Here is a 23021-nt window from a genome sequence, read left to right as displayed (position 1 = left end):
AGTATTTGTGACTGCTCGGAGATTTAGTTTTAGTTGCTGCAACTGAATGATTTACAGCTGCTAGCCAGCCTGAGTACATGTGGGGGTTGCCTGGTTGCTAGGGAATCCCCACATGTAATCAAGCTGTCTAGCAGCTGAAAATTATGCAGCTGCCGCAAGGAAAACTAAATCTCCGAGCACTCACAAATACTCGGAGATCACCCGAGCGTGCTCTGGAAAACCCAAACAACGAGTATATTCGCTCATTACTACTAAGTAGGCCTCTAGTCCGAGGCGAGGACCAAGCAACGACTGTGGCCTCATTGAGGCATCCATTTTCAACATGCGTGTCCTATCTATGTTTTTTGCATGATATCACGGGCAGGGTCCTCTCTCCTACTGTACCAGTCGTGACTTGTATTGGTTAAGATTACTGTACTTGTGTTTTTTTATGTATACCCCTCCTCACATGTAAAGTGCCATGGAATAAATGGTGCTATAACAATAAATAATAATAATATCTATTTGGATGTTGATATGGATGTGTTTATTTGCAGACTCCGATTTGTCAAAAAAACTTAACGTGTCCATTTTAATTCCGAGTCGCAGGTCGAAATCAGCCATTTAAATCAATGGGTCAATAAGCAAAATAGACAAGATGTGGGCGCCATCCATATGCCGTCCATGTGTCATCTCATCTGTATGCGGTCCGTGTTTCATTCTTGCTCCATCCATGTGTCATCCATGCGGATTATATATATCATCCTTGCTCCATCCGTGTGCAGTCCATGTATCATCCTTCTTACATCCATTTGCCATCTGTGCCGTCCGTATTCAGTCCATTTATCATTCTTGGTCCCTCCATGAGCCATCCTTGTGCTGTCAGTGTGTCATCCTTGGTCCATCCGTGTGTCATTTGTGTGTTATCTGTGTGCCATCCATATGCAGTTCATATAACATCCTTGCTCCATCTGTGAGCCATGTGTCGTCCGTGACTCATCCCTGTGCAGTCCGTGTATCATCCTTGCTCCATGCGTGTATCATCCATGTGCCGTCCGTGACTCATCCCTGTGCAGTCCGTGTATCATCCTTGCTCCATGCGTGTATCATCCATGTGCCGTCCATGACTCATCCCTGTGCAGTCCGTGTATCATCCTTGCTCCATGCGTGTATCATCCATGTGCCGTCCGTGACTCATCCCTGTGCAGTCCGTGTATCATCCTTGCTCCATGCGTGTATCATCCATGTGCCGTCCGTGACTCATCCCTGTGCAGTCCGTGTATCATCCTTGCTCCATGCGTGTATCATCCATGTGCCGTCCGTGTCTCATCCCTGTGCAGTCCGTGTATCATCCTTGCTCCATGCTTGTATCATCCATGTGCTGTCCATGTCTCATCCCTGTGCAGTCCGTGTATCATCCTTGCTCCATGCGTGTATCATCCATATGCTGTCCATGTCTCATCCCTGTGCAGTCCGTGTATCATCCTTGCTCCATGCGTGTATCATCCATATGCCGTCCATGTCTCATCCCTGTGCAGTCCGTGCATCATCCTTGCTCCATGCAGTGTATCATCCGTGTATCATCCATGTGCCATCCGTGTCTCATCCATGTGCAGTCCATATATCATCCTTGCTCCATCCTTGCTTCATCCGTGTCTCATCCATGTGCCGTCCGTGTATCATCCTTGCTCCATCCGCATGTCATCCGTGTTTCATTTGTGTGTTATCTGTGTGTCATCCGTATGCAGTCCATGTATCGTCCTTGCTCCATCCATGAGCTATGTGCCGTCCGTCCGTGTGCCACCTGTGTCTCATCCATGTGCAGTCCATGTATCATCCTTGCTGCATTCGTATCTCATCCATGTGCAGTCCATGTATCGTCCTTGCTGCATTCGTGTCTCATCCATGTGCAGTCCATGTATTGTCCTTGCTCCATCCATGAGCTATGTGCCGTCCGTGACTCATCCCTGTGCAGTCCGTGTATCATCCTTGCTCCATGCGTGTATCATCCATGTGCTGTCCATGTCTCATCCCTGTGCAGTCTGTGTATCATCCTTGCTCCATGCGTGAATCATCCATGTGCCGTCCGTGACTCATCCCTGTGCAGTCCGTGTATCATCCTTGCTCCATGCGTGTATCATCCATGTGCCGTCCATGTCTCATCCTTGTGCGGTCCGTGTATCATCCTTGCTCCATGCGTGTATCATCCATGTGCCGTCCATGTCTCATCCTTGTGCAGTCCGTGCATCATCCTTGCTCCATGCGTGTATCATCCATGTGCTGTCCATGTCTCATCCTTGTGCAGTCCGTGTATCATCCTTGCTCCATGCGTGTATCATCCATGTGCCGTCCATGTCTCATCCTTGTGCAGTCCGTGTATCATCCTTGCTCCATGCAGTGTATCATCCATATGCCGTCCATGTCTCATCCTTGTGCGGTCCGTGTATCATCCTTGCTCCATGAGTGTATCATCCATGTGCTGTCCATGTCTCATCCTTGTGCAGTCCGTGTATCATCCTTGCTCCATCCGTGTCTCATCCATGTGCCGTCCGTGTATCATCCTTGCTCCATCCGCATGTCATCCGTGTTTCATTTGTGTGTTATCTGTGTGTCATCCGTATGCAGTCCATGTATCATCCTTGCTCCATCCATGAGCTATGTGCCGTCCGTCCGTGTGCCACCTGTGTCTCATCCATGTGCAGTCCATGTATCATCCTTGCTGCATTCGTGTCTCATCCATGTGCAGTCCATGTATCGTCCTTGCTCCATCCATGAGCTATGTGCCAGCTGTCCGTGTGCCACCCGTGTCTCATCCATGTGCAGTCCATGTATCGTCCTTGCTCCATCCATGAGCTATGTGCCGTCCGTCCGTGTGCCACCCGTGTCTCATCCATGTGCAGTCCATGTATCATCCATGTGCAGTCCATATATCATCCTTGCTCCATCCTTTCTTCATCCGTGTCTCATCCATGTGCAGTCCGTGTATCATCCTTGCTCCATCTGTGTGTCATCTGTGTGCAGTCCATATATCGTCCTTTCTCCATCCTTGCTTCATCTGTGTATCATCCATGTGCCGTCCGTGTCTCATCCATGTGCAGTCCATATATCGTCCTTGCTCCATCCTTTCTTCATCCGTGTCTCATCCATGTGCAGTCCGTGTCTCATCCATGTGCAGTCCATATATCATCCTTGCTCCATCCTTTCTTCATCCGTGTCTCATCCATGTGCAGTCCGTGTATCGTCCTTACTCCATCTGTGTGTCATCCGTGTGCAGTCCATATATCGTCCTTGCTCCATCTGTATGACATCCGTGTGCAGTCCATATATCATCCTTGCTTCATCTGTGTGCCATCCGTGTGCAGTCTGTTTACAACCATTTAACAGGTAATCGAAGCTTGGAAATCATTTCATTTTTTTTCCACACAAAAAAACGCCAGATGAAACACTGATGATAAAAATGGACACACAGACCAAACACTGATAAAAATCGGATTCTTCACACTGTTGAAAACTGGTCCAATTTTTCTCTCATTTGTCTCATAAGGAAGAAGACAGTGATGATGGGGATAAAATATAGAATTCAATAATTTGCGGAAAATCTGTAGACAGGCGTTGCACTTGATGATACCGAATGACAGAGAATCAGCATCCCGGAGAAAAAGAAACTTTAGAACTTTTGCTGAAAGAGATGAAGGTCGAAGAAGAGCCAAGTCAAATAAGGGGATGGGCTCCTTCACTGAATATTGGAATCCAGGAAGAAATTTCATACGTCGTTCCTGAGATTTATAAAAGTGTCATTTGGCAGACAGAAGGTCGTATAGAGGAAAACCTTTCTCGTTTTACATCTGAATGCAGCCAGTGATTTTTTCCTATAGATTCAGAGCTCTAAAAAGAAAGAAACCATTATAAAAATTGGAGCAGTTTTTGGCAAACGAGACGCATTTTGCACTGAAATAAAGCTGTAGATCAGACGGGGCGAACAATGTGGGTTTCTGAAAGCTAAAATTGCAGATGTGACATTTATTAAGCAACAAATATGAGCATTCAGGATATTTTGGTTAGGCCTCTTTCACACGTCCGTGTCTCCGGTACGTGTAGTGACAGTTTTCACATGTACACACGTAGATCCATTCAAATGAATGGGTCAGTGCACATGTCAGTGTGTTTCTACGGACCGTGTGTCCGAGAGCCCCACACATAGACATGTCCATTTTTTACCGTAATCACACAGACTCCTTTAATATTCTATATTAAACCATACTTATGACCTCACCTAATTCCACTGAAGCCCTCGGTCTCCTGTAATAAAAAACAAAAACAATGATATACCATACCTGTCCATTGTTCTGTCCCACGCCGTAATCCATGTCTGGGGGATAATTAGTTTTCAACCTGGACGGTGCCAAGATGCGACCGTCCAGGCTTAGAATCACTGGGGAATGAGATGCTGCGAGCGCTGCCTCAGTGACATCACTGAGGCTGCGTTTCCAGCCGGCCTGAACTGCGGTGACCTCAGGAACATGGGAAAAAGTCAGCGATGAGGTCACCGCAGTTCAAGCTCAGTGGATTCACAGCAGATCACCGAGAAAAATTCTCACGTTGATCTGCTATTTAAGTTTGTGGATGTAACGTGATACTTTTTCAAGGCACAGTAGATGCCATTTTGCAGATTCTTCATATTCCTGGGAAAAAGTTAAAACTAATAAAAAAATTATACTCACCTGTCCTCCCCCTCACCTGTCCTGCCTCTCACCTATCCTACCTTTTCAGCTTCCCGCCTAGTCCTCACTTTTTGGATCAGTCTTCGATTCAGATCTTCCGTAGCTGACAAGACTTCACACAGTCATGCGGGGCGCAACACAAGTCATTGACGTTAGTGATGTCCATTGTGTCCTATATGAAGCCTATTCAGTTCCAGAAGATCCAGAGCAAAGACCAATTTGGAGACTCATCCAAAGACCAATCTGAAGTGAGTGGAGATACCAAGTCAAAAAAAGGAGGACAAAAAGTGGCTTGGGAGAAATATTAAAAATCAACAAAATGGGGAGGACCCCATCTAGAAATCCCTCTCTAACAGGCCAGAACACCTAGCTTGTATTATTTACTGTTAAAATGCATAGAGGTTATTAAAATATGGTCCCTAATCTGCCTATCATTCTTGATTTTGTAGTTGCTACTTGCTAATTATGCAAATTGTCTCTTCAGAGAGGAAGAGGACTAGAACTCTAGTGCCAACTATCGGAAGTAGCAATCCTAACAGTTAACGTCGACCCTTTAACGAGCCTTGTCACATGACTTAGGATAATAGCCAAACCAGAATCTCAATTTGCAGACACTTTGTTTTGGGGTATTGCCCTCATCAATGCAGTTGCTACTTGTAATTATTCATTTGATGACACCCCAGGGTGCCACTATTTATATGGCTGGATAGGACAAGTAGTGTTTATAGCACACGTCCCCCCAACATGTTTCACCATATATGCGGCATCATCAGGGGATGGGACATTGGCAATGAAATCATGCCAGTATCCTATCCCCTGATGATGCCGCATATGCGGTGAAACATGTCGGAAGTGAGTGGACAATTGACCAGGGAGCTACGGCAGAAAAGTGATAGAGACATGAATAATAAATAAGAATATGAAACAGTCTTGGTGGTAGACTTTGGTAGCCAACAAGAAGTGCACTTCATCTCCTCATCCAGTGTCTACTATGAAGCCTCTGGTGTCCATTATTCTGGTCTCTCTACGTGCCAAGAAACATGAGGAGCCGAAACATGTTGTTGCGTCTTCTAATTACAGAAGCACACCTGTTCTTGGTTTCTTTTCTTCTTGCCGGCTGACCATACCTCCTGATGACGGACAAGCAGCATGGATGTACCGACGGTGCGAACTGTTCGCTCTCCCGTTCTCCTAGGAGAGATCGCTTTACGATCTCAGGGAAACTGAAGCTGGCTGCATGCAGCTTTGGAGCAGCACTTACAAGCTCTATAAAAAAAGAACTTGTAAGCGCTGTTCTCATTGCTTAGGAGACCGGTCGCCACTGATACACTGTCATCTTTGTCATATGTGTCTAGGTATTGGATGAGGTGCTCAGAATTAAATATAGAATTGACAAACAACTATGGACCTGTTTGGAGTAAAAAGAAAAATTTTGACTTTCCGGATTGCTACTACGGTCAAGTCATGCGTGACCGTTTCTGTGTAAATACCTTTTATTTCTAGGTTATTGCTCCTAACAGACCTCATTTAAAGGGGTTTTATACCTTCTTCTGCCAAACACTTCTCAATGTAATTAGCCTGAAGGGATTTCTCTTTCTTTTTTACTCTTCCCTTAAATTTTGAAGAGCAATAAAGCTTTTATCGCAGTGCGCTCTTATAGCGTGTGTATTACCGAGCAATAACCCAGAGAATCCGACAGTCTCGCACCTTGTCATTGTCGGTGTCCTGAATGTCCGACACTGGATCGCTCTGTACACGGGAACTTCGGCCTGAACTGCCGCGGTCCATTTGCCACAATGTACAATGTGTAAGTCGTTGCCAGACTGTGTGCGATGTAGTACCGCCGATATGATGTAGTAATCAGCGCTCTGTCGCTTCTCATTCTCTCTTACAGCACATCCACAAGTTCCGCACAGCTGTCCTTGTTGTGCAAGTTATTCGCAACCTCATAAAAATTTATAGGTAAGAATTTCATCATCTCCCAAAGATTACAGGCTGAAATAATGACTACAGGTAGCAATAAAATAATTATTGTAAATGATGGGAATTAGAAATTCTGTATCGGAGGGAGCAGAATTTAATGAATTGAATTGGCTTCTGTAGATTTTAGCATAATTCCTGAAAATGTAATATTGTTTTACAGACACTTCTGGCAAAACTGATTATTCAGCATCGCCTCGAGCATTCTGCACTCTACCACTCTTATAAGTATTTATAGGAATTATTTAACATGAATACAATCAGCAGCTTTCTGCTGCTGCAGACACATCACACACGGATCTTAAGTTACATCCTGTATTATACTCCAGAGCTGCACTCACTATTCTGCTGGTGCAGTCACTGTGTACATACATTACATTACTGATCCTGAGTTACATCCTGTATTATCCTCCAGAGCTGCACTCACTATTCTGCTGGTGCAGTCACTGTGTACATACATTACATTACTGATCCTGAGTTACCTCCTGCATTATACCCAAGAGCTGCACTCACTATTCTGCTGGTGCAGTCACTGTGTACATACGTTACATTCCTGACCCTGTACTGATCCTGAGTTACCTCCTGTACTATACTCCAGAGCTGCACTCACTGTTCCGTATCTCCCCTCAAGTACTTGTCCGGCAGCCATATTACATACCCTCCCCCTCTGCCCAAAGTCGGGGGGGGGGGGGGCTTGGCACCTTCTGCCAACAAACAGTGGATCCTCGACAGAGCATCCGCATTGCCATGCAGTTTCCCTGACCTATGCTCCACATGGAAGTTAAAATCCTGAAGTGCTAGGAGCCACCTGGTCACCCGGGCATTGTTCCCTTTTTTTCTCGCTCATCCACTTCAGTGGGGCCTGGTCTAATACCAGTCTGATCTTCCTGCCCAAGAGGTAGTACCTTAGAGAGTCCGACGCCCACTTGAAGGCTAAACACTCCTTCTCCACTATGAAGTAGTTTTTCTCTCAGGATGATAGCTTTCAGCTGAGATACATTATGGGGTGCTCTTCTCTGTTCACCTCTTGGGACAAGACAGCTCCCAGCCCATCATCCGACAGGTCCGTCTGGACCACAAATTTCTTGGAGAAATCGGGTGCTACCAGCACCGGCTGTTTACATAAGGCCAGCTTCAGTTCCTGGAAGGCCATTTCAGCTTCTGTAGACCAATTGGCCATAGCCGACTTCGTCCCTTTAAGGAGATCTGTCAGAGAGGTGGCTACCATGGTGAGGTTTTATTACACCCCTGCCTACCACATAGCCCAAGTATCTCACTTCCTCCATTCCCAAGGCACACTTCTTCGAGTTTATGGAAAACCCCACCTTCCGTAGAGCATCAAATACCACCTGGACCTTACTCAGATGGCTTCCCCAATCCTTGCTTAAGATTACAATATCGTCCAGGTAGGCCGCTACATACCTCCTGTGGAGAACTAGGATCCAGTCAATGGCTCTCTGGAACGTTGCTGGAATGACTTCAACCCAAACAGCACCCTTGTGTACTGGAAGCATACATCTGGTGTTGAGAACGCAGTCTTTTCTTTGGCGCCCTGGGACATAGGAATTTGCCAAAACCCTTTTGTGAGGTCAAAGGTAGTAATGTACTGAGCTGGCCCTAGCCTTTAAATTAATTTATAATTCATCGACCCGGGGCATTGGGTAGGCTTTAGTCTTAGAAACCTCGCTCAGCATCCTATAGTCATTGCAGAATCGCCATTCCCCATCTGGTTTTGGCACTAGGACTATTGGCCTGGACCAGCCACTTTTGGATTCCTTGATGACTCCCAAGCTCAGCATCTGCTTCACCTCCTTGGAGATCACCTCTCGGCATGCTTCAGGAATCCAGTGTGGCTTTAAGTTGACCCGGACATGAGGCTCTGTCAGGACATCATGTTCTATGGCCTTCGTACAACCTGGAAGATTTGAGAACAGGTCTCTGTTGCGCTGTAACAACTCTCAACACTGCTGCTTTTGTAAGGGAGACAAGGTGTCTGCCACCTTAACATCTTATGCACGGACCTCAGACTTGGTCATCAGACAAGGAGCTTCCACGTATTTTCTGTCCTGCCATGGTTTGATTAGGTTCACGTGGTACACCTGGTAGGGCTTCCCCGGTTGGTAGATTTTGTAGTTGACCTCACCAACTCTCTCCACCACTTCATAGGGACCCTGCCACTTAGCCAGGAATTTGGTCTCCACCGTGGGTACCAGCACAAGTACTCGATCCCCTGGGTTGAACTGTCTTACCCGGGCTGACCTGTTATACACACTGGACTGGGCTTCCTGAGCCTTGAGGAGGTGCTCCTTCACAATGGGCATCATGGTGGCAATCCTCTCTTGCATCTGGGTGACATGCTCTAACACGCTTCTATAGGGGGTGGTTTCAGCCTCCCAGGATTCCTTCACCACATCCAGGAGCCCTCAAGGGTGTTGTCCATAAAGCAGTTCAAATGGGGAGAAGCCAGTGGAAACTTGGGGAACTTCCCGGATGGAAAACAACAGATAAGGATTCAGACAGTCCCTGTCTCGGCCGTTCTTCTCCACTGCTTTGTTCAGCATGGCCTTCAAGGTTTTATTGAACCTTTCTACCAAGCTATCTGTCTGGGGATGGTAGACTGAGGTCCAGAGTTGTGTGATTTGCAGGGTTTTGCACAACTCCTTCATCACCTTTGACATACAGTTAGGGCCAGAAATATTTGGACAGTGACACAAGTTTTGTTATTTTAGCTGTTTACAAAAACATGTTCAGAAATAAAATTATATATGTAATATGGGCTGAAAGTGCACACTCCCAGCTGCAATATGATAGTTTCCACATCCAAATCGGAGAAAGGGTTTAGGAATCATAGCTCTGTAATGCCTTGCGTCCTCTTTTTCAAGGGACCAAAAGTAATTGGACAATGGACTCTAAGGGCTGCAATTACCTCTGAAGGCGTCTCCCTCGTTAACCTGTAATCAATGAAGTAGTTAAAAGGTCAGGGGTGGATTCCAGGTGTGTGGTTTTGCATTTGGAAGCTGTTGCTGTGAGCAGACAACATGCGGTCAAAGGAACTCTCAATTGAGGTGAAGCAGAACATCCTGAGGCTGAAAAAAAAGAAAAAATCCATCAGAGAGATAGCAGACATGCTTGGAGTAGCAAAATCAACAGTTGGGTACATTCTGAGAAAAAAGGAATTGACTGGTGAGCTTGGGAACTCAAAAAGGCCTGGGCGTCCACGGATGACAACAGTGGTGGATGATCGCCGCATACTTAATTTGGTGAAGAAGAACCCGTTCACAACATCAACTGAAGTCCAGAACACTCTCAGTGAAGTAGGTGTATCTGTCTCTAAGTCAACAGTAAAGAGAAGACTCCATGACAGTAAATACAAAGGGTTCACATCTAGATGCAAACCATTCATCAATACCAAAAATAGACAGGCCAGAGTTAAATTTGCAGAAAAACACCTCAAGAAGCCAGCTCAGTTCTGGAAAAGTATTCTATGGACAAATGAGACAAAGATCAACCTGTACCAGAATGATGGGAAGAAAAAAGTTTGGAGAAGAAAGGGAACAGCACATGATCCAAGGCACACCACATCCTCTGTAAAACATGGTGGAGGCAACGTGATGGCATGGGCATGCATGGCTTTCAATTGCACTGGGTCACTTGTGTTTATTGATGACATAAGAGCAGACAAGAGTAGCCGGATGAATTCTGAAGTGTACCGGGATATACTTTCAGCCCAGATTCAGCCAAATGCTGCAAAGTTGATTGGACGGCGCTTCATAGTACAGATGGACAATGACCCCAAGCATACAGCCAAAGCTACCCAGGAGTTCATGAGTGCCAAAAAGTGGAATATTCTGCAATGGCCAAGTCAATCTCCAGATCTAAACCCAATTGAGCATGCATTTCACTTGCTGAAATCCAGACTTAAGACGGAAAGACCCACAAACAAGCAAGACCTGAAGGCTGTGGCTGTAAAGGCCTGGCAAAGCATTAAGAAGGAGGAAACCCAGCGTTTGGTGATGTCCATGGGTTCCAGACTTAAGGCAGTGATTGCCTCCAAAGGATTTGCAACAAAATATTGAAAATAAAAATATTTTGTTTGGGTTATGTTTATTTGTCCAATTACTTTTGACCTCCTAAAATGTGGAGTGTTTGTAAAGAAATGTGTACAATTCCTACATTTTCTATCAGATATTTTTGTTCAACCCTTCAAATTAAACGTTACAATCTGCACTTGAATTCTGTTGTAGAGGTTTCATTTCAAATCCAATGTGGTGGCATGCAGAGCCCAACTCGCGAAAATTGTGTCACTGTCCAAATATTTCTGGCCCTAACTGTAAATGGTGTCCCTTGGTCAGTCAGGATCTCTTTATTCAACCCCATTCTAGAGAAGACATGGACCAACTCTTGGGCAATACACTTGGTGGAGGAGTTACGTAGTGGAATGGCCTCCGGTTATCACACAGCATAGTCCAGAATCACCAGGATATACTGATGACCTCTGGCAGACTTGACCAGGGTTCCTACTAGATCCATGGCTATGCGATCAAATGGTACCTCAATAATAGGCAATGGCACCAAGGGGTTATGAAAATGGGCCACTGGGGATGTCATCTGGCAGGTGGGACAGGACCTACAGAAATTCACAATATCGTGGTGACAACCAGGCCACTAGAACCTCTGGAGGATCCGTTCCTGTGTTTTTTCTATGCCCAGGTGACTACCTAATACATGTGTATGGGCCATGTCTAATTCTCTGCGTTGGTATGGCCCTGGCACCAGTAATTGCTCAATTACCTCCCCTCTCAGCTGCGTGACGCGATATAGCATCATGGCAAAATGTGGATATCGAGTGTCCACCCCCAGCTCTTGAGCAGCACCATTAAGTACTGTTACATTTTCAAAAGCCCCTTTTTGAGTTAAATCCCTGAGTTGAGCAGTCCCAAAGTTTCCCCCGTGAAACAAGAAAAGGTAAATGGTAATCATAACAAATCATGTTGTATATACATTTTTCTAAGGACATCCATGCATTGTTTTTGAGCTGCTAGGAACACTTATGCAGTGGGTATACATAGTTTATGTGATTCAGTCCAAATAGGAATTACATGTAGGGTTGGTGCTTTTGTGCATACAGGGTTCAATGTATATACAACATGATTTGTTATGATTATCTTATGATTATAGGGGGCTCAAACTTTGGGGTGTGATGTTTTGTACTGACTCTGGTACTATATTTTAAATGTTTTTATGTATATTTGTGAGGTGTTAATAAAGGTGTTTTGATACTTTTATAATAGTTGTGGTTGTGCATACCATATTAGTCTACCTTTTTCTTGTTTCACATATTGCCATGTATAGACTAGGTATTGCACCCCTTTGCCATTATCATTGTATGAACAAATAGTGCGCCCCTTCTTGTCCAAACTCTTGTCCAAAGTTTCCCCCGGTCACCTCCAACTCAGGGACGTTGGCCTCAGTGGATGCTGCCTCATCCTCTTCGCCAACAAGCACACACCATGGAAACCTGTCATCTGCCTCTTGCGACGAGGTTTCTTTTAGAGCGATCTGGCTGTTGTCCGGGCAACCAGATGTCCTCCCTTTCCTCGCAAGTCCCAAAACAACTGTTACGCCCACAGGGCGTGGGGAAATATAGTGGACTCACTAGACCACTGAAGGAGCAGTGGTAGCTGTATACCTGGTACACAAGAGACAGGAGAATATGCTTCCAAAAAGCAAAGGTATTTATTTAAATGAAGCTTAAACAAACAGAAAGAGGTGCCTGAGAGAAGAACCCTCTGGACCACAACACTGAACCACGTAGTGGAGCACCGGGCAAGGTGTACCCCTATACAGGGATTCCCCCGTCACAACACCAGATGGCCTAAATGCCGCAGTACCTGGACCAGAGAGACAACCCGTACAAACCGTATTAACAAGACGGTGGAATTCAGGCTCTGTCAGAAGAGAATCCAGGAAGCTCTGTGTAGTTTCGGAAAGGCAGATCCAGCCGGCAGCAATATCTGGATGGTTCCGTGAGGAGCAGCTTAGTCAGCCTGGAGTGGAAACCAGAGAGTCCAGAAGGATCCAGAATAGGGAACTGCCAGCGGAAGATTCTGAGGAGACAGAGGAATTAGAAAGCCAAAAGTAATAAACTACACTTTGCAGAGCAGAGCACAGCAGAGCAGAGTGTGACCTGAGCAGAAGGCCACAAACAACAGAATGAACACATTGCCCAGGCACCTCCCATAATGGGAGGATGAGGATGCCTTTTATGCACAGAGCATCATAGCACAGAGAGCCTTAATAGAGAACAGGTGCTCTGCTGTTTTAGGTATGTGCAGGAAGCGGGGCGCGCCTCCTAAGAGCATTTCCAGGAGACCTGTCTAGAGGATGCAGGTTCTTAGCAGAGAAAGGAGCCGCTGATCGTCTGGAGCCACGGACAGGGTGAGTAGTACCAGTGGAGCTGCATGAAAGGTGCCAGTCTCCCTTCGCAGCGGAGACCGGACCTGCAGCTGAGGTCATGACAACAATACAAAGTCCCGGCATATTATTATAGGGTGCAATAGGTTCTTGACCACGCCGACCTCATGGGACAGGGTGCTACAGCTTGTGCTTATGACCACCTGAGCCACAGGGTAGTCCTTCACGTCACCATGGATACAGCGGACACCTATCCTCTTTCTAGGAATTAGCCAATGTGGAATTATGGACCTCACTAGGGTTACCAAACTTCCCGAGTCTAGCAAACCAGTCACTTGCACCCCGTTTACTGTCATGGGACATGCCTGCGGCCCCTCTCCTACTTGGGGAACAGCACTGCAGACCGGATAGGCAAAATAAGAGTGGCGCCTTCCTGTGCTGCAGTCCATTGGCTCAGTGGTCATGGGACAACGGGGGGCTATATAACCTGGCCTGTGGCACCTCCAGCAAATAACATCACCCGTGGGGACCTTGGGCACCACCTCTCCTTTTGACCTTGGATGCCACACCCCTGTTTAGGACTCTGCCCCCTGATGTGACCCCCAGTATGGAGTGGGCTGCTTTCCCAAGGAGCCTTCAATCCCTGGTATCTCTCGACCCGTACGACCAGTTCATTGGCAATTCAGGGATCACCCTGGGCAACCCAAGTCTGTATGGGCCGTGGTATGGAGTGCACAAACCAGTCCATCACCACCCTCTCTATCATCTTGGCAGGCGTAGATGACTCTAGTTGCAGCCACTTCTGGACCAAGTGCAACAGGTTGAACATTGGGGAGCGAGGCAGTTTGTCCCGGTGATATGCCCAGCGGTGAACCTGCTGTGCCTTGATAGTCATTGTCACCCCCAAGCGTGCGAAAATCTTAGCTTTTAGCTTTTGAAACTCTTTGGTGTCCTGCAAACTCAAGGCATAGTACGCCTTCTGGGGTACCCCCGTCAAGTATGGCTCCAGGACCTCGGCCCACAGCTCTGGGGGAGGTTTCTCTCTCAAACACCGTCAGGAAGGCCTCAACGTCATTCCCGGGGGTAATTTTTTTGCAACGCAAGTCTTACTGCCTTCCGAACAAGGGCGTCATCAGCCGCACTTGGGGTTGGGGCGCTTGTCCTGCCCTGGTTGGTGGTTGCCAGAAGCTGCATCTGCTGGATCTGCTGTAACCACAGCCTGTTGGTCTATTGCTGCTGCTGTGTCTGGACCAAGTGCTTCAGCAGGTCGTCCCGTCCATTTTGTCTGGCAATGCTACAGATTTATCCCAGGACATGCGGTATCAGCAGTCACACTGTCTCTTGAGATTTGTGCCCCTGCTCCTAGCACCAATTGTAGGGATCTGTACTCACTCAGCTGTTGTTGAGGTAGACACAGGGAGCGGAATCACTGAAATGTCGTAGCAAATGGCATAAACTTCTCTGGTTAGAAAAAAACGAATGAATAGCCTTTCCGGCACAGAGTTATAAACAGAGAAAAAAGGTACACAGTCCTTGGGGTACAGCGGGTCCACATACACAGGTCAGTGTCTTCTACAACACACACAATGGAGGTCTCCACACCTCTAGCCACAGACACTGAATGAGGCAATTGGTCTGTATTTCAGGCTAGTTTCACATTTGCGTTTAAAAACGCAGCGTTTTAAACGCAAACGCAGGTGGTGAAAAAAACGCATGTAAACGCGTGCAAATGCTGCGTTTTTTAGACGCATGCGTTTTTGCATATGGTAAATAAACGTGACATTTTGACGCGTTTACATGTGTTTGCGTTTTTGAAACGCATGATGAGAAGTGTGTGACAGCTGCCAATCATCAAAATCAACTAGAAAACCCACTATAGACAGAAATAGCTAGGGTTAGGGTTAGGGTTAAGATCCCTAGGGTTAGGGTTAGGATCCCTAGGGTTAGGATCCCTTTAGAGTTAGGGTTAGGGTTGGGGGGGTGGCTTATCAGTGTGTATTCTTGTGTTTTTCTATTGAAACGCATGCGTTTAAAAACGCAAGCAAACGCATGTGCTTAAAAACGCATGCGTTTACATAGACAGCAATACGTTTTTTTGCCGCAAAAAAAAACGCCTCTAGAAATTACTACATGTTGCATTTCCGCAACAAAACGCAAGCATGGAAACGACGCATGCGTCGTCAAAACGCTAAAACGCAGCGGCAAAAAACGCAAATGTGAAACCAGCCTTTTTCAGCAAAACACGCCCTTGGGGTGGGATATGTGAGCGGTCATTCCCACCAATCTCTTATGACTGCTCGTAAAACCCGGCCCTGGAGTGGCCCAAACAATCCTCTCAGCACTATATGTGCTGGAGCATACTGTACCTCTGAGTTCACATCACCGCAGCTAATAGCTGCGATGACACATATCTCCCTTCAAGGACTGGTCCGGCAGCCATCTTACATTACTAACTTATCATTTTTAATCTCCCTGCCGGACAGTTCCTTAAATTTGGAACTACCATGAGAAAAGGGGCAAATAAGAGGTAAATTGCCAATATCTCATGAGCAGTCTGGAGATATTTCCATAAAGGCCGCAATGTTTAGTTGGAGCAGTGGAAATTAATTTCCAACACCTTCACCTCCTTATTAAACACTTCATGAGAAAAGCATATGTATTTATAGAAACGGTTCCCTGTCGCTTTCCTCCTCCTATAAAATGTCTGTTGAACCCCCGAAAGCCGAGGTTATAGCTTCTTCTAAGGTTAAGGAAAGCCTTCGCCGCGGTTTATGAGGGAGATTTGACTTTATGTTGTAGACCCGCTACAAAGTGAAGGAAATTGAAAGATTTATACATTCGGAGCGTGGTCCCGAGGGAGCGTCTCACATATGTGGTTTACGTTGACTTTCTTGGAATCTCCTGAAGATAATGATAATGTGCGTTTTAAGACACAACAGAGCGGAGACGGTAATTTGTTGTCTGAGGCTGCTAGATCTTACACCCCGGCTCTGCACAGTCTCAGAGTCTCCAGCAGCGCTCCTTCTTAACACATCTATTTTAAAGGATGTGTTAAACCTTCCCGAAAGGCCCAGAAGGGGAACAGAGTCGGCAACGAAATCTGTTGCTGGAAACACAATGAGGCTTGTGTACTTTTCATCCCTAATCTATTATTGGTCTGTGGTTTTATGAAAAAAAAAACAACTCGGTTTTATGATGTACAAGTGAATATATGGCTCTCAAAAAATGCCCTTATCATAAAACTAAATGCTGAAGGACCCACGGGGGCTGCTCAGGTTTGGCAACCCTATGCCATAGTGCACACTCTCCTTCTTTATCAGTGCTGAAATACTAGCAAGGAACTAATAGAAGAATTGGCATAAAGCATATCTGTTCTTTCATACAAAATGTGTAGATAAGTGCAGCGCCCCAGAGTTCTGGTCATTGCAGTAATGTTGTTCTTCCACCAGGGGGAGTGATGTTATGTCTGAAGGCAATGAGGAGATCTCCTGTCCAGGTATCACAACCACATAACACAGTTCACACTCCAGTCCGCCAGGGGGAGCTAAGCTTCTATCTATTAGGGCACTCTTCACATATAGGTAAAACTGGTGGGTTGGTTAGAAAGTTAGTCAGTCAGTCCCGGCTGAGTTTGGCAGAGGCTGGTTGGAGTGGATTAAAGCCAGCTCCAGACTGCGGTCTGCGGAAGACGAGGGTACACGGAGCTGCACCTGCCCCACGTGCGGCAGCATCCAAAGAAAGAGACATTGAAAGGAATTGTGTTGCAGTGAGTGAGAAACGAAGTCATAGCAAAAGGAGAGGAACATCAGAGGGAGACCAGCTAGAAGCAGGCTGCCTCCTTCTGAAGCGTAGTACCGGTAGCCAGAACACCGAGGGAGTAAGGATCTTTATGCTTTACTTCAGAGACTGGCAGGACAGTTGATTCCATGTTGGCTTCCCGACCATATACCCAGGAGGCACGGTGGCAACTTGTGGGGGCCGGGGCATCTCTAGGGTCCCTATAAAAAGCCTCAGGCCACCAGTCATACAGGTTTTGTCCTATCCGTTAGGGGGACAGAGAGGAAGAGACTTAACATCTACAATAGTTGTGAGGACCTTACCGAGTTGCTCAGCAGGGAGGTACTACAACGCCCAGGCGCTAGAGGAAGGCTATTGAATTCCACCTGGATAAGGGGACTCTGGATTTGCCTTCAGACCGGCCGGACTCTGCCTGCCCTGTGGTCCGCACCCTGGACTGTGGATGCTGAAGCCTTCAGCAAAGGTAAAGAGACTGCAACCTTGTGTCCTCATTCTTCACTGCGCCTCACACCATCCGCCCTCTACACTTTGGGAAGCCGTGGGGACATACTTCACCTGTGGGAAGGTACACCATCTGGCTGCCATAACATCACCCCAGCGGACTCCTAAGCAGCGTAGCTCACCCTGACCGAATACCACAGGTGGCGTCACGAACATTATCCCTTTAAAGACTTTTCCCTATTTTATCAACGGACGTCCCTAGGGCCACGGACCGGGTCAGCCACCGTGACAATCCCCATCGAGAACCGAAGGGCCCGGTACCGAGTAACCCCTAGCCCTTGGGGGCGCTCCATAAGCATGGTCTTGGTACCCATGGCGTAACTAGAGACCGATGGGCAAAATTAGTACCTTGGCCTCAACCTGCATATTGGTATGTATGAGGCCTTGTAGGATTCTAGATCCTATAAAAACATACGTGTTCGTATAATCATGCTACTCATCCTGGAACCTTCCTGTAATAATTACCTCCATCCTGGTGACTTCCCATAAAAGTTCCCGATCCTGGGCCCCTTCCTCAGATAATGTCCCTCATCCCAGTCTCTTTCTTTTTATAATATTCATCTTCCTGGAACCCATTCCTGGTATAATATCCTCCATCCTGGACCCATTTGTGGTATAATGTCCCCCATTCTGGCCCCTTTCTGTTATAATGTCCCCATTCTGGCCCTTTTCTGGTATAATGTGCACCATCCTTTTCCACCATCCTGGAACCCATTCCTGGTATAATGTTCACCATCTTGGACCCCTTCCTGGTATAATGTTCTCCATTCTGCCACCTTCCTACAATAATATTCTCCATCCTGGACCCATTTATGGTATAATGTCCCCCATTCTGGCCCCTTTCTGATATAATGTCCCCCATTCTGGCCCCTTCTTTAGTATAATGTTCTCCATTCTACCACCTTCCTACAATAATATCCTCCATCCTGGACCCATTTGTGGTATAATGTCCCCCATTCTGGCCCTAATCAGATATAATGTCCCCCATCCTGGTCCCTTCCTGTTATTAATGTCTCCCATCCTGGACCCCTTCCTGGTGTGATGTCCCTCATCCTGGGCTCCTCCTGGTATAATGTTCTCCATTCTGGACCCTTGCTGTTATAATATACCCCATCACAAGCCCCTTTCTGTTATATTATCCCCATCCCAGCCCCTTCCTATATTAATGTTCCCCTTCCTGGACCCCTTCCTGGTATAATGTTCTCCATTCTGCCACCTTCCTACAATAATATCCTCCATCCTGGACCCATTTGAGGTATAATGTCCCCCATCCCAAGCCCCTCTCTGTTATATTATCCCCATCCTAGTCCCTTCCTATATTAATAATCCTGGGCCTCTTCCAGTAATAATGTTTCCTATGCCATACCAACACATTTAAGAGTATAAACAATTATTCTTACCTTTCTCCACTCCCACGACACTTGGCGTCTCCTATAGCCGGAGCAGGAGCTTCCAAATCATTTTTGGAATTGAGTACCATTAAAAATTGTGCACCGTTTGCCTTCAATAGCCTCCGGATTAACTGGAAATCCATCAGAGAGTTATTTTTTAGCTCCTCTCAGCTGATTTATGATCACAGACTGGGAAATACCATTAAAAGCCTGTAAAAGCAAAACGTTGCAAAATTTATAATGAAGCCCAATTGCGAAAATAATTTTTTTTAAGCCCGAAATACGAGCATTTAAGTAACGAAAAATTGTCTTTGACCAGTTTAAGCAGTCTGGTGAACTTCTCTCCTACATGAATGGCTTCACGTTGGATCATGCCTTTTCTGGCGCCATTTATTGAAGGCTGCTCAAATAGTGAGCTGTCATACACTGGACGCATAATCAATCATATCAAACAGTAACTATAAGAGACAAAGAGATCTTATCAGGGTGACAAACCTTTTAATCTAGGAGGGCGATGTATTCTGAAACACTAGTGCCAGTAATGCCTAACACTGCCTCGGTAAATACCATAATACAATGTGTGAATAATACCGCCATATATTGTGACCAAACAGCAGCAACCTATATGAAGAGATCTAATAATACTAAATAATACTGCCAGTCGAGTAATATTACGATAGGTGGTGGTTGGGAGTCTCGTTGTCCAGGCCATCTATGACGCCCTCTTTAGCAGCAGATCATACACCCCAAACCCCTAAGAATTAAATTAGCAAATCCTATTGTCTGGAAATAAAGGATTTGAAAGGATGAAGGATTACAGGGAATTTTTTCACCAAGTTCTTGCCATGTAATCTGAAAGGAGTATGGTGTAGGGGCAGAGAGACTGGATCCAGGGATGTGCCACTTGTTCAGCAGATTGCCATAGTTTCAATATAATCAGTGTTTTATTAGCAGGTGATTATCAGTAGGGGACTAGGTGCCACATGCCAGGCAGTCCAGCTAATCTGTGCAACTCCGCCCCCCACCACTGATTGGAGTCTTTTTGTGTACACTGTCAGGAAGCTGCCAATCAGGGGTGCGGGTGTGGTTATACACAGCTTAGAATTTTCAACACTGATACATCTATAACGGAGAAAACATGGATTCTTTTAATACTACACCAAGCTGCCCAGTAAATGACACTTCACTGGAATCAGGGTCTCAGCCCCTACATCACGCTGCTCTCAGATATCATAGTAAAAACCTGCTGACAAATTCTCTTTAAGTTCAGGTCCTCCTTCCTGCCCATGACCGTGGTGACAAAGATATGATGTTAGGGAGAACCCAAAAGGACCATTGTCAGATTATGTGATTGATATACACTCCATCCCTCCTCTGAAAGAAAAGTCTAGCATCTCATCACATGATCTCTTTCAGATCCCTGCTGACTGTTTCCACAGAGCCAGGAAGGGCTTTAGTTTATGAACAGTTTGGTACGGGTTACCTTTCGGATTTGCTCCGGTATTTATGAACGTACCCGCCAAGGATGCTAATAGGCATTAAGCTACAGTTGGTGAGACTGGACAATACCAACCATAATGATTGATCAGTGACAGTAACGAGCAATGCTCGGGTGTTAGTTGGGCCATGAACAGGATGGATTTCAGAGTTTGGGATGTAAACAAGATTGGTCAAAATGTTGTTGTCTCATCATATCAAACCCTTTCGAAAGATCCATTTGGGGCATAAAGAGGGACATCTTTTTCTAGAGCTGAAGACCAGAGTACTCTACAAGAGTGGCAACGATCATGGCAGCCTCCAACCATTCACCAGCATGGCCATCATCTAATTCTATGTTGCAACCATTTGCAGTGAAAGCTGAGATGTGGTCTGGTGGCCATCATCTCATTGCCGTTTGTGATACAATCCCTTAGATCTTCTCACTTCCTGCCATGGCTTTTATATGGTGTCCAAACCTGATGATCATCCTTCTATTCTTCTGCCATTAGGGATTATGCAGCTTCAAGATCTGAGCCGCTTTCCTTCAGCGAGTACGTTGGTTTTGAGACCGAGAGTGAAAACCTTCTGTTTGATCGGTCCCTCTTCAAGGCAAAAATGGAGGTAAAGTGCTAAACAAGACTTTAAAGATGCAAATTTGTGGACAGCAATTTATTCCCCCCCTCCCAGAGATTTGTATGGTGGATTACATAGAAGGGTCCTAAGTAGAGGGCTCCCCTCGAATGAACCTAGCTTCCCTGCTAGGGAATGTGGATGGGGTTTTCCTATTAGGAAAATATTACACTGACTACCTTGATTGAGAAATAGTTTGAGATTGTATATTGTGCATGACATCCAACTGAAAAGGACATGTGGACAAACCAGGCAGGTATTTGCTACCTACCTGCTTGTTGTGTCCGGTACCTACCACTGCCGGCACAGAGTGGTCACAGACCTCTCCTGTCAGTGATACAGCGACTTCTGCTTCACATTTGCTCTGCTCTGTTGACAGGCATGACCGCTGATGTCATGCTAATTGACAGCTGGCTCCCTGCTGCCTAACTGTGGGGAGCCGGCTATCAAGCAGCATGACATCAGTCATGTCGACACAGCAGTCCGGAAGAGGAAGAGCTGCTGTGCTGACATTGAGCAGGTGAATCGCTGGGAGGAGCGGTCAGCGCCGTGTAAAACAGGCAGGTATTTAGCAACTACCTGCCTGTTAGTTTTTTAGGACCATAGTAAAAAAAATATAGTCCTGGATAAACCATTTCACTCCCCCGACAATTTATTGTCCAGTGCTCTCACACTCTTTAGACTATCATCCGTATCTGTCATTATTGTTGAGTTCGGCCAACGTTAGTCTGATGCGTTTGGCGCCTTTGATATAGAACAGTATCCGCAGCTCTGGATGTGACTGGAGTAGAACTGTTAACTATCAAAAAGTTAAATTAAATGTTTTTTTTTAAAAATGTTATAATATATTTTTTTATTAACACATCTTAATAAGTCGTTGTATCCTCTCTTTGTCCATCACACCGACCACTTCTCGTCTACTCTGTGAAGATGGTTCTTAGCTCTGAAGCCAAGCAAATCCTTACGACCCCCCCAGAAAAGAGGACACCAGAAGAAACTAAATTGGTATGTGACTGATATGTAGGTTTTAGTTTAAGCTCCTTGATATCTAAATGTAGCTGTAGACATTTGATGAAGTCTACCTTTCAGATGTTCTGCTCAATACTTTTACGTGAGTATGGCCACCAAGGCCAATTCCCTAAAAGTGTCCTGGCATAAATGGGGACCTAGCTGAATATTATTGGTCTCTACCATCAATTACATTTTGCTGTTCTCAGGCTTGGAAAACAAATTTTTGGAAAAAAAAATAGTGCATACGATTTTTTGAGATCTCCTTCATGTTGGAAACCATAGGCTGTCTCTCCTTGTAAGCCATACTTGCCACCTTTTGCAGCTGATGTTCTGTAAAACATCTTTTTTTGACCTATGATATGCCATCTAATTTAACGACGTTACCTTACTACCCATTGATGCCATTGTAAGCCCCGTTCAATTCCTCCTAAATGTGCGTTGGACACAAAAAGACTCTATGAAGGTTTCTGGTAGGCTTGAACGGTGCTCCAGAGATATGGCAGTTGGGAGAGTTCTTCCTTTTTTCGGGAGAGTCGGTGAGTGTGCGGTTACTAGAAATAGTCCTACATGAGGTGCGTAATGTGGACAACTGTAGTAGGAGAGCAAGGAAACTTTCCCCTTAGTTCTGTGATCAAACTTAGAATCCAGGCGTTAGAGCGCCTCGTAACGGTGACGGGGACATTGTCTTCCAAATTCAAGTCAATATCCACATAATGGTGAAACACGCAATGCCCCAATAACAGTGACATCCACAGTGCCCCCCGTAATAATGAGAGCTCAAATGCCCCACCATTAGTATCAGACTCATAGAGCTACAGTTTATAGTTATAGTTGATAATTGCTACATTACCTCACAACAGTGTCTCTCATAATGCCCCCATAATAGGATCGGCCACAGTGTCCATTGTCAGTGACAGCCAAAGTACCCCAAAGTAACAGCTAGATTTCTCCCAAAATAATGAAAGCTACATAACAGACTTGGCCAAACTTCCTCCATGCAAAGTCCTTAAGATTTCCCCCATAGCAAGGACTTCCACAATGTCTCCATAATAAGTGATATCCACAGTGCTCCCATAGCAGTGGCATATACAGTGCCGTCATAGCAGTGACATCCAGA

General features: G+C 45.8%; 1 protein-coding gene across 1 annotated transcript in view; it reads left to right on the top strand.

The window, feature by feature from the left end:
- The window catches only part of LOC138671246 (cyclic nucleotide-binding domain-containing protein 2-like), a 385035-nt gene that overhangs the window by 24806 nt on the left and 337208 nt on the right, over positions 1–23021 (top strand). Inside the window, exons 3-5 of the mRNA XM_069759242.1 lie at positions 6595–6662; positions 20773–20884; positions 21824–21898. Of these exons, the coding sequence (XP_069615343.1) occupies positions 6595–6662; positions 20773–20884; positions 21824–21898 (255 nt within the window). The remainder of the gene's footprint in view (positions 1–6594; positions 6663–20772; positions 20885–21823; positions 21899–23021) is intronic.

This window comes from Ranitomeya imitator, chromosome 3 (assembly GCF_032444005.1).
Source record: "Ranitomeya imitator isolate aRanImi1 chromosome 3, aRanImi1.pri, whole genome shotgun sequence".
In the NCBI taxonomy this organism is placed as follows: Eukaryota; Metazoa; Chordata; class Amphibia; order Anura; family Dendrobatidae; genus Ranitomeya; species Ranitomeya imitator.
Note: the sequence above shows the minus strand (reverse complement) of the source record. Positions and strands in the feature narration are given on the sequence as shown.